A 16005-nucleotide genomic window follows, 5' to 3' on the forward strand; every position below is an offset into this window, starting at 1 on the left:
TACCTCTCTGGTTTCCCTCCTCCTTGCTGTGCATGTTAGTGTTAACAGTGATCTCACAGGAGGCATAGCAGTTTATAAGCAGAGGAGCCTAAACACAAATTTCAGCCTTACCCTTCTAGCTTTGTGACCTTGGGCAAATTACTTTACTTCTCCATGCCTGGCATTCATAATCGATAAAGAACTTAGGACAGTAATTGGTACCTAATATGAGCTCAGTAATCAGTACATGTTAGCTGTTGTTATTATTCCTCAAATTCTCCACACTCATTCAGGCTCAAAACCTTGTCACACATTCTTCCTCTGACTGAAAAGCTCTTTCCCACATCTAACAACTCTTTCCCCTGAATAATTCCATTCACCCTTCAGAACTCAGTTGCCTTCCCAAAGACCCCAAACATGTCAAGTCCCCCATCACACACTTTTTAATAAGATCATTTACTGTCCATTCAAAGCACTTAACACAGTTGTAAATAAATAGATTACTATATTTCCTCAATTCTAAGAATGCCACTGTGAGGTACACTGACAATCGTAGCTTTCAAGACAGAAATTATCATGTTAAATGTAGACATTAATTTTGAAGAAAAAAGGGAACTGAAAACTGAACAACTAGTCCATTCTGTAATTCTTTATTTAATGTCTATTTCTCCCTATAGACTCTAAGCTCCATGAGGACAAGGACTATGATAGACCTGTCTACCACCTATCCCTCACATCTGACACAGCACCTGCAAAGAACAGATGCTCAAAAAAATCTACTGAATGAATGACATTCAAAATTTGTGCAGTTTTTTAAAACTCTATTCCTTTTTTCCTTTCCTTTATACTTTTCTTTCTTTCTTTCTTTCTTTTTTTTTTTTAGGGCTCCACACCCAGCATGAGCCCAGTAGAGGATTTAAACTCATGACCCTGAGATTAAGACCTTAGCCGAGACCCAACAGTTGAATGCTTAACCAAATGAGCAACCCAGGCACCCTTTTAACCTCTATTCTTTTTTTTCTTAATAGACATATAATGTATTATTAGCCCCAGGGGTACAGGTCTGAGTCGCCAGGTTTACACACTTCACAGCACTCACCATAGCACATACCCTCCCCAATGTCCATAACCCCATTACCCTCTCCCTACCCCGCTCCCCCAGGCCACCCTCAGTTTGTTTTGTGAGATTAAGAGTGTCTTATAGTTTGTCTTCCTCCCGATCCCATCTTGTTTCATTTATTCTTTTCCTACCCCTCAATCCCCCCACACTGCATCTCCACTGCCTCTTATCAGGGAGATCATATGATAGTTGTCTTTCTCCGACTGACTTAATTCGTTAAGCATAATACCCTCTAGTTCCATCCACATCGTTGCAAATTTAACCTCTAGTCTTAAATGAAAGATGGTATTAACACCCATATATATTGTGATTATGGTGATTCTTTGCATTTTAAAAGCTGCTATCTGTACCAAGTTTTTTATCCTTAATTTACCATGCCCTAAAAATGAATAAATAACCAAGTAAAATAGTGAGATAACTATGAAATCATTAGTTATACCAAACTATCATGGTTATCGTCCCACAAAACATTAACACTAGACAGTATCTTTTAAACTAAGCCCAATTCTTGTCTTCGTATCCTTCTGTTCAGGCTGCTGATACATAATCAAAGCCTGCAAAAACTTCTGGTTTTCACTGCTAGATGCCTGGGATGGCTGTTACTTCCACAGACAGCAAAATGAAATCCAACAAAGTATCCATCAACAGATAAATGGATAAACAAAATGTAATATATTCATACAGTGGAAAATTATTCAGTCTTAAAAAAGGAAAGAAGTTAAGGTGGGGGGGTGAGGAATCAAGTTCTAAAACATGCTACAACATAGATGAATCTTGCAGTCATTACACTAAGAGAAAAAAGCCAGATACAAAAGGAAAAATACTGTGTAATTCTGCTTGTATGGAATATTCAGAATTAGACAAATTCATAGAGACATAAAGCAGATTAAAATTCACCGGGATCTGGCAGAGGGGGATAATGGGAGTGCTTACTTAATGGTTACAGAGTTTCTGTCCGGGGTGATGAAAAGAACAGATTTTCATCACTATTTAGAAACAGACAGTGGTGATGGTTGCACAACATTGTAAATGCAATGAATGCCACTGAACCGTAGTCTGAAAACATAATTTAAATGGCAAATTTTGTTATACATACTATAATCACAACTTTTAAAAAATTAATATTGCAAAATACCAAAATCCATTGATTTGTATATTTCAATGGATAAAATTTATCTCAATAAAGCTATTTTGAAAAATGAACTCTGGGGGTGCCTGGATGGTCAGTTAAGTGACTCTTGATTTTGGCTCAGGTCATGATATCCAGTTCCATGATACCAGTCTACTTGAGGATTCTCCTTTTCTCCCTCCACTCTGCCCTCTCCCCCTCTCATGCACTCTCTCTCTCTCTCTCTTTCTCAATAAATAAATAAATATTTTTAAATGAAATCTGAAAGACGCCTGGGTGGCTCAGTTGGTTAAGCAGCTGCCTTCGGCTCAGGTCATGATCCCGGCGTCCTGGGATCGAGTCCCACATCGGGCTCCTTGCTCTGCAGGGAGCCTGCTTCTCCCTCTGACTCTGCCTTCCACTCTGTCTGCCTGTGCTCGCTCTCGCTCTCTCTTTGACAGATAAATAAATAAAATCTTTAAAAAATAAATAAATAAATAAATAAATGAAATCTGAAAGCCCTAGCAGCCACAAATGTCAAAAAGCCACAAAAGCTTCCTTTCTTCTTTATTACTAGTAAGTGTATGTACCTACTATGTCTATGTCTATATGAACATTCTGCTCAACAACAAGTCTCTGAACACTCCATTTGCTAAACTCCAATTCCTATAAAAGATGATCAATTTCTATGCTTTTCATTGATCCTTTAGATTTGAGAGAACATTATGAACATGACTCTCTTTGGGTCCTGAATCATAAGGGAACTCACCAAATTTTAGAGCTACAAGGACTTTCAGATCATAAGGTCCAAAAATAAGCAACATTCTGATAACTTCCATTTGGAGAGATGTACATTCATATACGCGGCTCTAAAACAAGGAAATCATTAATATTCCAGGCTTGTGTGATGCCTTAAAAAGACTGTTCACTACCCCTTCAAAAGGCTTAATTTCTTTTCCTGGTAACAGTCACCATGATATTTGTCAAACTACCTGTAGTAAGGCGGCTTAAACAGCTTCCATGTTACCCTCATCTTTCTCCTTTGGAAAGCTAGATGCCTAAAGGTTCCCAATTTGAAACACTTTGTGCTTTCAGGTAAGTTTCACTTAAAGTCAACTATCTAATTGCATTTCCCCCAAACCTGTGGAACAATCAAAGCCGAACAAGCAAGAAGGGAAAAAAAGCATGCTGATTGGTCCTCTGACATTCGAGAGGACTTGCTGGTGATCCCTTCTGACACAGCTCCTCTGAACTCTTCCAAGAGCTATGATAGCCCATGCTCCCCCAACAGAGAGCAACATGCCCATTACAGACAAGACAGGGCTTCTAAATCCATCCACATTCCTGACTTCACAGAGCAGTCTTCAAACACCCAAACATCTTTTATAAATGTACACAGGTCATCAAAAATGAAGACTTCTGTAGATGGGTGGTGATAATGGTTGCACAACAATATGAATGCACTTAAGGCCACAGAATCCCACACTTGTAAACATGGGTAAGGTAAGTTTTATGTTATGTATGTTTTACCATACATAACTCAGTTCCGTATTTTAGTACTTATTTTTTTACGTACTCAGTTCTGTATTTTAGCATGTAAATTATCCAATTTGCAGAATATATCTATGACTTCTGTTTCTTTTCCTTCTCATTCCCTCTAGTTCCCTGACTTGGGGCCAACTGAGGAGCAAAGAAACCTGAGCAAATAGTAAGCAGGAGGAAAAGAGGTTATTTTTATTTATGGTATTCCCTGTCTACCTCAAAAAAAAAAAACAATTTGAAGTGAGAAAGACAAACTAAGCTGTTGAGATTTAACAATTAAAGGGGGGATTAAGCTATTTGTCCTCTTTAATCACTATGGGGGTTCTATTCTGTTTGGTTTCTTCCTCTTCAGGGTTGTTTTTTTGTGAAAGGGATGATCATATGGGAGAAAATAAAGTCTAGGGGTGATGTGCAAATGTCAACCATGTAATGTATGAATGAACAATTGAGAATTGTTATGAAAACTTTCAAGAAAAAAAGAATCACAAGAAATATATGAAGGAATTATTTTAAAACTACTAACCCTATTTCCTCTAAAGTTTTTAAACTTTAGTTTTGAAACTACTACATCACACAAATAAATAATTTGAATCTTAATAAAAATTGGCCCTTTCATATTGAAGGTTAGGCTGAGCCTTTTGACCAGGTGATAAAGAGTTGGCATATTCATATTCAGAGCTCTGAAAATAAAAATAAAAACTAAAAATACTCTCCTTTTAAATCCTTTTATAATAATTTTTATTATTATACTATAACTTGTGATTTAATAACTGTATTAATCTAAGTTATTTCATAGCAAAATAATAATTTACAGAAAGGAAAACAACCTGTAGGTATAAAAAGCTGACCATCCAGGATAAGATCCCTTCTGTATTTTGTTTCTGTTTTGTTTTTGTTGTTGTTGTTGTGTTGTTGTTTTTTCTTCTCTGCATTTGTTTCATGGTTCCCAAATCTGACTGGCCATCAAGATCCCCCAGGAAGAAAACTGCTTGTGTGTCTGTGTGTCAGTGTGCATGCACAATCGCACATGCGCTTAAATACAGGTTTCTGAGCTCAACTCCCACAGATTCCGATTTAGCAAGTACAAGAAACGCCAGGGACTGTGCACACTGAAAAAGTTCCCTGAGGGAGTCTGGTGATCAACCATGTTTTAGAACACCTATCTTAATAAATATCTTTTTAAATTTCTAGTATCACTTTCAATTCCAACTTATTACTAGGCAACAAAATAGCCCACTGCAAACCTAACACTAGGATAAAGGTTTACATGCTTTGTGTCCTTTAATCATCACAACAGCCATATAGTACATGAAGACAATATTATTCCCATTTTACAAATGAGGAAACTGGAGTCCATAAGAATTACTTAACAAAATTACTCAACAAGAAACTAGTTGAGGCAGGATTCAAAGCCACACTTAAAACTCTCCAAAGCCAGCCTCTTCTGGAAACAGTATGGGACAGTAGAATAAACAATGGTTTTAAGTAGCTGAATTAGAACCCCAGCTCTGATATCTTTTAGACTTTTATCTCTCAGCTTTGTCTGTTTCCTCATCTGTAAATAAGGCTAATAGTAATACATATCCTTCCTAACTCACAAGGTTTTGTGAGAATCAAAATGGGCAAGTGTTTTCAAAGTCATGAATAGTTACCAAAAAACAAACTATTAATGGGGGAGTTGGAGAATACTGAGAAACAGCACAGCAAGCAGTTAAATGCTAAGACCTTGGAGCTAAACTTCACGTGATCGAAACCAAGCTCTGCTATTTTCTGGCTGTGTGACCTTAGGAAAGATGTTAACTTTTCTGTGCAATGGTTTCTTTGTTAAAATGGAGATAATAAAACCAATCTCGGAATTTTGTGAAGATTAAATGAATTAATGCAGCTTAAATGCGTAGAAGCATTTGTCACACAGAAAGCACTCAAGTGTTAAATGTTTAGAATACACCCACTTTTGCAAACAAAGCATCATAAATCCAAAAAGAGTTCAAATACTTAGTACAAAAAAGCCGAGAAGGTACCAACATTTTCTATCTTTATAGAAATCTGGGTAAATCCCTCTAATTTGGGAAGTGAACACTTTGAGTAGTTTCACTTTTCAAATAAAACTATGTTTCCAAACATAGGCTTCCAAAATGCTTCATTTGTACAAATATTTAAGATCCTTGTATCTCATTTTCACTTCATTTTAAAGTATCTTTTAGGGGCTCCTGGGTGACTCAGTGGGTTAAAGCCTCTGCCTTCAGCTCGGGTCATGATCCCAAGGTCCTGGGATCGAGCCCCACTTGGGCTCTCTGCTCCACAGGGAGCCTGCTTCCTCCTCTCTCTCTCTCCACCTGCCTCTCTACCTACTTGTGATCTCTGCCAAATAAATAAATAAAATCTTAAAAAAAAAAAAAAAGTATCTTTTACCCTCTTATCTGAAAATATCTCAACTTGATTTTTTAAAAGCGATTTTGTTAAAGTATCATAAGCTTGTCAATAGTTGTTAGACAACTTTTCTTTGCTTCAAACATCCCTCTACAGAATTTGACATCCAATTCAAAAGCTAACTGAGTAGCTTACCAGAGGAAAAATGTAACAATGAGCTAGATCAAAAAAAGACTGTATAATATGTCAAAAAAGGAAATAGCACCAGTCCTAAATGAGCTATTTACTAAGAATAACAAAGAGGAAGTGGTGAGGGACTAATCTTCACAAAAAGAATATAATTTAATAATGCTCTAACCAATTCTTGTACCAGATTAATTTGTGGTCAGGTCTGCAGCTGCAGATAGAGTCAGAGTCTGAAACAAAGTTGGCACCTCACTAAGAAATCACAGCTGGGAGTTATCTTAAATTTCCAATATGCAACAGGAAATGTTGCCAATGATTCAACAGGTGACAACCCTCTCCATTTTCTTCTTTCTTCTGAGTTGTCAACAAACCAAAACAAAAATGCTCCAGAAGCTCTGGTGCTAGCTGAAAGTTAAACATAAAAATTCCACTGCAGTATTTCAAAAAACAGCTAAAATAACTGAATCTGGGCAGACACCAAGTAAGGCCTCTTTCTATCAACATTTATACAGTGCCTCCTTGAATATGCTAACTGTATAGCCCATGAGTGTTTCAATAATACAGTTATCATATTTTCTACATTCTAATTACCATAGAAATTTTAATACTAAAGATTCATTATAAATTTCAAAACATTACAGGTACCTCAAAGTGATCCACAAAAAATAAAATGAAAAGTTAATTTTTCGGTAAGAGGAACAGATATCCAAATAACTATATTCTATTCTAATACAGTATTTAGAGGTCAGATTCAACATCTTATTCACAAGTAAGCATTCTAAAATCTGCTCAGTAAATGAAAGCCTATATATACCTCCTCCCCTAGCACTTTTACGTTTCCAAATGTGCAACTCAATGTTGAGAGGGGGTTTTCCAGACACACCTCTCTGGCAATGTTACTCAAAGCTTCATCTTCTGCAGAAAATCGGTCTTTTACAGGCGTCCTTTTCCTTCCAGAACCAGGAGTCCCCATAATGTCTTCTTAATAGTGTTTTAACTGTGAAATGTGATTTCACCGTGTTTGGCCCTGAAATAAACAGAATAAACAGAAATAGAATTTACTTAGGATGTTTCTCTTTGTACCATTTTATTTATTTATTTATTTGTTTTTTTAAAGACTTTATCTCTTCAACAGAGATCACAAGTAGACAGAGAGGCAGGCAGAGAAAGAAAGGGAAACAGGCTCCCTGCTCAACAGAGAGCCCGATGTGGGGCTCGATCCCAGGACCCTGAGATCATGACATGATCCGAAGGCAGAGGCTTAACCCACTGAGCCACCCACGCACCCCTCTTTGTACTATTTTAAAGCTCCTTTACATATTCACTTTTAGAAAAATTATATTTGTGTATTTACATATAAATTAGTCACCAAATACATTTTCCTATCAAATTATTCCAACAAATTTTACAATATTTAAATTTATACTAATCATTAAACCTCCCAATTCTTTCTTTCTTTCTTTCTTTCTTTTTTTAAGATTTTATTTATTTATTTGACAGAGATCACAAGTAGGCAGACAGGCAGGCAGAGAGAGAGAAGGAAGCAGGCTCTCTGCTGAGCAGAGAGCCCGATGCGGGGCTTGATCCCAGGACCCAGGACCCCGGGATCATGACCTGAGCCGAAGGCAGAGGCTTTAACCCACTGATCCACCCAGGCGCCCCTCTCCCAATTCTTTCTTATCATGTTATACCCACAGACAGCAATCTATAAGAATGTGTTGTAGGGGCACCTTGGGGTTCGGTCAGTTGAGTACAGAATCTTGATTTCAGCTCAGGATTGTGAGATTGAGCCCGGCCTCAGGCTACAAGCTGGGTGAGGAATCTGCTGGAGATCCCTTCCCTCTGCTTACCCTCCCCACCCCTGCTCCCATGCTCACACGGACACACTATCTATAAAATAAATAAGTCTAAAAAAAAAAAGAATGTGTTATAACATTAGCCTCAGAAAAACTGCAGTCAGCAATAATTCTGACTGCATAAATTACTATAGCTATTTCTAAAACTTATTTCCAACACAGAGCAAAAAAGAGTTCAGCAAAGTCATTCATTCTAAAGCTTTGAAACAACATATTCAAGAAATTTTAACACGGAACCTTAAACTTGCAAAGATAAATTGGCTTTTTAGTGTAACTTTATTTTTTTTTTAATTTTATTTATTTATTAGACAGAGAGAGATCACAAGTAGGCAGAGAGGCAGGCAGAGAGAGAGGAAGGGAAGCAGGCTCCCCACTGACAGAGAGCCCGATGTGGGACTCGATCCCAGGACCCCGAGATCATGACCTGAGCTGAAGGCAGCAGCTTAACCCACTGAGCCACCCAGGCGCCCTTTAGTGTAACTTTAAAAACAATTCCAATTAAACTATTACCACATAAAATAACAAATGATTAATTATTCTGCAATTAACAATTACCAACACTGTCCATGCAACAATAACTGCGAGCCTGCTACTACCAGGTACTGTGGAAAGTGCCAAAGATACGATGACAAACACAAAACTGATGTAGGCCATCGGTTAAGAATGTATCTATGGATCTATTATTGTTGCTGTTATTATGAAATAGACCCATTTTTACAAAAAAAAGGGGGGGGGGAATTCATCTGCCAGGATTAAATAATAAGGGTAGTAAAGATGATCTGGCCTTCCAAACACATGGTATTTAAAATTAAAGATTCCCAAAAGAAAATCCATCCCAGGGGTACCTCGGTGGCTAAGCGGGTTGAGCCTCTGCCTTCGGCTCAGGTCGTGATCTCAGGGTCCTGGGATCGAGCCCCGCATGGGGCTCTCTGCTCAGCGGGGAGCCTGCTTCCTCTCTCTGTGCCTGCCTCTCTGCCTATTTGTGATCTCTGTCAAATAAATAAATAAAAATCTTAAAAAAAAAAAAAGTTAAAAAAAAAGAAAATCCATCCCAATTTGCATGATATACAAATTCCTGAGAAGTACAGTTCATTTAGCAAAATACCCATTAACTTAAAACTTTTTTTTCCTAGCTTTAACAAAATAAACGTGAGTCACAAAGGAATTCTCAAGTAAGTTCGTCCCAGTAGAATGAACTATATCAAAACTCCAAGTGACTTTAATGTGTTGGAATTTATTTATTCCAGGCAAAATAAAACAGAAGCACTTCATCAATTCACTCTTCCAAAAAAAGTCTTCAACGAAAATTCAGGCCATTCCCCTCTTATCTGACACCACTTCTTATTCCCACATAGCTAGCATGCTATGTTTGTCAATCAGAATGGAGACTGATGATAGTTCCTCACTCTGCCATAGAAAATCTATCGGGATATGATAAGAAAGGACTCCTTCAAATGGAAATGAAGAGAAGGAATGTTATGTCTGAAAGCAGCAGCTGAGAAGTCCCAGCCACAAATCAGGACAATTTCTGAAAAGCTCAGTGTTGTTTTTTCAGAAGTCTTCCCTCATCCTCACCCTCAGCACCATTTTAAAGATCATACACTTAATAGTAACAATGTACAATCTAAGTATTAGTCACCTACTGAGAAAAAAAGCAGCATGCAGTACTTTTCAAAGCACCTCTTTCAAAGTGACAATTTAACTGACGCACAGTAGTATCACCCAATATTCATCCTTCAGCCAGCCTTCCAAGGGCACATTCAAAGACATTCCACAGAAATAGGAAACAAAAAAAGGTATTTTCTAATGTCAGGAACATAAGAATAATTATAGAAGAAGAAGTAAAGATTTTATCAAAAGTTTAAGAGTGGTTTCGTTAGGAGGAAAGGATTATGGCTGCACTTTTAACATTCCATTAACACTGGGGAAAGAGAGATGCATAAACCAGATCCAAGGCTCAAAGAATAAAGTGGCCCCAAAATGAATCACACCCAAATTAGGCGGCTGAGACACTATCTGAAGCCACTGCTGGTGGCACTCTTTCTAATGGATTTCTGTCTCCTCTTTTTCCATAATCCATTTCCATCTTCCTCAAGGAACACCGCCTTAAACCCCAGATCTGCCAGGATACTTCTAGTACACAGACTTACAAAAAATTATCTTTTCTTAAAAATGCCTCAAAACAAAACTGTTTTGGGGCTCCTGGGTGGCTCAGTCAGTTAAGTACCTGCCTTCGGTTTGGGTTGTGATCTCAGTGTCCCAGGATGGAGCCCCACATGGGGCTCTCTGCTCAGCAGAGAATCTACTTCTCCTTCTCTCTCTGACTCTCCTCCCTGCTTGTTCTCTCTCTCTCTCTCAAAAACAAACAAAACTGTTTCAACAGGCTCCAGGCTAGCCAGTCCTGAGAGAAAGATGACAGGAAAAGAGACAGAGGCACAGGATAAGCAGGAAATGGGAAAAACTTCTGTCTTCCTTGTCCTTCTTGTCCTATCTACAGAGAATATCAAGAGGTTTACATGAGTCATTGGCCAGGTCCCATCACCTTTCTCAGGAGCACACGAGCCAAATCAACAATTACCTATGTCAAAAAACAATCTAATGTTTTTGAAAGAATTCCATGATTTGTACTCTGTAGGCAGACATCCTTACTAATATTAGAAAAAGTAAAAGGTTTTTGGCTCCTATGCAGTCTATCTTCAAAATGACAAAAATAAGGCTATAGACTCAAAAGTTTATCTGAAACAGATTATTTCCAGTTTCTGATCCTAAAGGACTTTCAGTGAGTTGCTATCACAAGGAGGATTCCTCATGAATACTTTTCTTCAGGAGCTGGGTTCATCTCTTGGAGCTTTTCCTTGGTGATATTGGCCAAACTAAGAGCTAAAACTTTACATCCACTGACAAAAACAAAACTGCCCACATTTTGTCAGGCCCATTACCTGAATGATGTCAAGATGATTTTCTCCAGAAGATTTTGTCAATAAGGATCTGTCTACCTAAGGGAAAGAAGGGAAGTAGCTTGAAGGATGTTGTGAAACAGAAACCTTCCACAATAGATATACCAACAAGGCTTTCTTTTCTCCAATTAGTTTCTCACTTAATATATTTCTGAAAAAGGCATTTTGCCACATTAAGTGGCACTTCAATCATGATATTGTTCACTTTTGTGAAAATAGAATGGGTAAGTAGCATCAGTAAGTCACATTCTAAATATAGCACACTTGCAGAGTTCTGTCTGGATCCCAATAGTTGCAGTTCTCTATATCTGAGTATTTCATCATAGGGAACTCAAAATATTGGTATAAGCCTCTGCATCAGTCATCACTACAGTTAACATTAGTCTACACAATAAAACATTTGGTCTTTATTCATCAGCAAATCGCACTATCTGGAATGGCACTTGAACTAAAGACCGAGTGGGACTGCAGCTGTTCCCACTGGACCAAAGTTAAAGTGAGAGGATCTGAGTTCAACTGCTGCATTGCCATTTCCCCTACCTGAGGCTTGGTTTCTTCACTTACAGAGCAGACACAATTGTCCAACATGGTTAAAAGGAGCTCAAGTGAGTTCAGGTACTTAGAAAGCATTCCATAAATGTTTGAAGTGTCTTGAATTAACTACCTCTTTTACATATTCAGTTTATGAAGTAGACAAAAGGGCAATCGTGGCTTTCTTTAAATTCTTGCACTTTTAACTAAACAAAAACATCCTCAAGTTACTTCCTGCAGCAGGCATTATGTGATATCATTAGCAATGCTAAGAATATTTGCAGAAGCATGGAAAAATCTAGAAAAAAAATAAAAATACCTTTAACTATAATCATCACACTATGTAGCACATTTATATAATAAAAAATTAAAAAGAAATTTTTAAGGTACTTTCTGGCATTCAAAGTCCATTTTTGAAATTCCAAATGAACACACAAGTTTTAGAAGTGTGGCCTTATAATGGGAGTTAGTTCTCTCATGAGAACACAACTGACTTAGAAGAGAGAAATCATTAAAGATCTGTGCATATCTTTTTATCATTGATTCTTTTTTTTTTTTTTTTCGACAGACAGATAGCACAAGCAAGCAGAGGGAGCAGCAAGCTGAGGAGAACCAGATTCCCCAATGTGCAAGGAGCCTGATGTAGGATTAGATGCCAGAATCCTGGGATCATGACCTGAGCCGAGGCAGACACTTAACCAACTGAGTTACCCAGGCACCCCAAACGCAGTAAAATATTAACAGTGGACTCCAAGTAGTAAGTACATGAATGTTTATAGTAGAACTCTTTTCAACTTCTCTGTAAGTTGCAAAATGTGTATAATAAAGTGTTGTGAAAAAATAACTAGTTGAGAAAGGCAGATGAATAAGTGAACGAAAGGCATGGGAACTGCTAATTTCAATTTAAAAAAGTCTTGATTTGAGGGGCGCTTGGGTGGCTCAGTGGGTTAAGCCTCTGCCTTCAGCTCAGGTCATGATCTCAGGGTCGGGGATTGAGTCCTGTATCTGGCTCTCTGCTCAGCAGGGAGCCTGCTTCCCCCACCTCTCTCTCTCTGCTTGCCTCTGCCTACTTGTGATCTCTCTCTGTCAAATAAATAACTAAAATCTTTAAAAAAAAAAAAAAATATATATATATATATATATATATATATATATATTGATTTGAAACCAGAAAGGAAGTAGGGGTAATCACAGTATAGAAGAATACCAATAGTTATGTAGACATTAGAAAGACTATGGGCAAAGGAGAGAATGCTTCAATTGCTGACTAGAAGAGAAAAAAATGAAGGGGGAAGGGCAGGGGCAAGAGCAAAGCGGTAGCAGAGGGAAGGAGAGAGGGCAGGCCTGCAGGAGGAAAGACTGAACCCTTAAAGACATCAATTCCTGCAAATAGCTAAATGAGGACATTATGCAAAATGAATAAATCATTAATAGAACCTACAGAAAGAATAAAAGGCACATCTAGAAATTAAGGCAAAGTACAAAATGAAAATATGTGTATATGAGGCAAAACTGGAAGACCTGGTGGAACATGAAAGGTAGATACTAAATACAAATTATATCTCAGGAGAATATGAGAACCTCATATTAAATTCATATTTTACAAAACAAATTAAACTCAAATTCTAATGGTTAAATTAAACTCGTATTTTTACAAAATAAAATGCCTATAAAGGGTCAGTGAGAAACTGTATAATCCCTTCTCCAACTTCCACATTCGGTAGTCCTAAGAATCACAAAAAGTTTCTTTTAAAGTCTCATATTTTGAATGCATATTATTCTCATACACTCAAAACAATTGTTAATTTTTCCATTTCCTCCTTTCATAAAATGATATGCCAGTGGTTGCACTTACTTCCTTGCTAACTATGTTTAAATAAATGAACGCTAATGGGCGTGTGTTCCACATGATTAACAATACTATTTTCCTCAATGGTGCAGAACCCAAATTAGGAAGATGTGCTCTTACCCAACAACTTCATTCTCAGTATGCCCTGAGAAGTAAACCATTTTCTAGTACCATTCAAATTCCCTCCTTTCCCTATGCTTTTTAAAAACATCTCAGTTTCTACTCAAAAACAAAGAGAGAAAGAAAGAAAGAACAAAAGAACCTCAAAAATGAGTGTATGGACATACATTCAAAGGATGAAAGGAAGGGAGAGAGAAAATTACATATGCTAAGGACAGGTCAGACTTAAAAGTGTGCAATAGAGCAAACAACAGGAAAAGAACAGAGGTACCAAGGAGAACAACAGAAGCTCAGGCAGCAAAGAACAAAGATAAAATCAAAGACAAGGTAGAAATAAGGAAGCATCCAATAAAGTTGTGATTTTTTTAAATGTAATTACTATGAAGGTTCTAAAATTAGAAAACTGTTATAAAATAAAATACATATTTTTAAATTTTCTCTTTCCAACAAATATGTACTTTGAATTTGCAAAGCACTACGTACATAATAATCATTGCCTTATGAGTGGACAAGAGTAAATGGGAAAACTAAAATGGCAAAGAAAAAGGGAAAAGTACTTACACTATTTCTGCATATACTTTCTGAATGGTGATCTCTGAAGCACGAAAGCTTTTATTGTGAGGGAGTCAATTTACCTATTTTTTCTTTTGTTGTTTCATTTGATGTCATTTTGTTTTAAAGATTTATTTGCTTATTCTTTAAAAAGAAAAAGAGAAAGAGGGCAGAAGTGGGAGGGACAGAGGGAGACGCAGAATGAATTCCAAGCAGATTCCACGCCTGAGCACAGAGCCCAACACAGGGCTCAATCACACAACCTTGAGATCAGAGCTAAGTGGAAACCGAGAGTCCAATACAACCAACTATGCCACCTAGGCACTCCCATTTGATGTAATTTCTGAGAAAGCATCGCCTACCCCAAAACCTCAAGAATTTATTATGCTTTCTTCTTAGAATTTTACAATTTTAGCTCTTACTATCAAGTCTGTAATCCAGTTTGAGTTAATTTTTATATATGGTATGAGGCAGAGTACCAACATCATTCTTTTGTCAGTGGATATCCACTTGCTCCAGTACCATTTGTTGAAAAGACTATTCTTTCCACAACTAAATGACCTTGGCAGCCTAGTCAAAAACCAAGCAACCATAAAAATAAGGGTTTATTCTATTCCATTGACCTCAATTCTATTCCATTGATCTATCTATATAAATCTATAATAGATACAGAAATCCTTCTGTCAGGATCACCCTGTCTTGATTACTACTCTAACTTTGCAGCAAGTTTTAAAATTGGGGAGAGTGTGTCTTTCGACTTCGTTCTTTTTAAGATTTTACTGGCTTTTCTAAGTCCTTTATACTTCCATATAAATTTTAGGATTGGCATGTCAATTAAAAAAAAGAGGCAGCTGGAATTTTGATAGAGATTACACTGAATCGATAGATAATTTTGGATAATACAGCCATCTTAACAATATTGATTCCAATTCATTAACATAGGATGTCTTTCCATTTATTCAGATCTTTAAATTCATTCCACTATGTTTTGTGGCTTTCAATGAATTCTTACACTTCTTTTAGTAAATTTTTTCCTGGGTCAAGTGGATATAAAAGTTTCTATAGGGAAGCCTGGGTAGCTCACTCAGTTAAGCATCTGCCTTCTGCTCAGGTCATGATCCCAGGTCCTCAGGTCCTGGAATTGAGTTCCTCTTCTTCCTCTGCCTGCCACTCCCCCTGCTTTTGCGCACTTGTGCTCTCTCTCTCTGACAAATAAATAAAATCTTAAAAAAAAAAAAAAAGTGTAAAATGCTATGGAAATGTACTGTTATCACCAACACCAAAAAACAAAACATCTAAAATCACAGTAAGCAAAAGAGAAGGCAGTAAAGTAAAATTCAGAAGCAAATCCCATGGTTAAGCTTAATCTTAGTTGAGCCATGGGTGGGCATGGGAATTGCATATTTTCAAACACAAATATAATCCAACACCACACCTATATACTTAGTGGGAAGGCATTTTTCACTATTTCCAATTTACTAGGTATGTAGCAACAATAAACGGAATTGGAAGTCCTTTTACTGAATTATACAAGGGTGTGTTTTCCACCTGGGGTATACAGAATTATTACTGAAACACTTCTTCCACTGAAAGAAATGAAAAATCAAAACTAACATGATAGAAGCAAGTAACTAACCTCCGTTACTAACAATAAAATAGATGGAACCAGAATTAAGTGCCAAAGGAAAAAATAAATTAGCCTTAAACATTAGGCTCTCCTTCTGATTAAAATGAACTCTACTGGCAATATTTATATTAACTATATTCTAATAACAAAAATAAAATAGAATATAATGCAACAAGAGGGAAAATTATATTAATAAATATTATCATTT

The 16005-nt window shown here is 37.1% G+C and overlaps 1 protein-coding gene across 17 annotated transcripts in view; it reads right to left on the minus strand.

Moving 5' to 3' along the window:
* LRRFIP2 (LRR binding FLII interacting protein 2) overlaps positions 1 to 16005 on the minus strand; it is a 106891-nt gene that overhangs the window by 78437 nt on the left and 12449 nt on the right. For 11 of the 17 annotated variants that reach the window (XM_082745570.1, XM_082745567.1, XM_082745557.1 and 8 more), the window contains exons 2-3: positions 11101 to 11157; positions 7189 to 7332 (exon numbers count right to left, since the gene is read on the minus strand). In XM_082745570.1, coding sequence (XP_082601696.1) covers positions 7189 to 7278 — 90 coding nt within the window. In that variant the 5' untranslated portion in view covers positions 7279 to 7332; positions 11101 to 11157. The remainder of the gene's footprint in view (positions 1 to 7188; positions 7333 to 11100; positions 11158 to 16005) is intronic. The other 6 variants (XM_082745561.1, XM_082745568.1, XM_082745565.1 and 3 more) reach the window with 1 other exon arrangement.

Source organism: Mustela nivalis, assembly GCF_964662115.1.
Source record: "Mustela nivalis genome assembly, chromosome: 1".
In the NCBI taxonomy this organism is placed as follows: Eukaryota; Metazoa; Chordata; class Mammalia; order Carnivora; family Mustelidae; genus Mustela; species Mustela nivalis.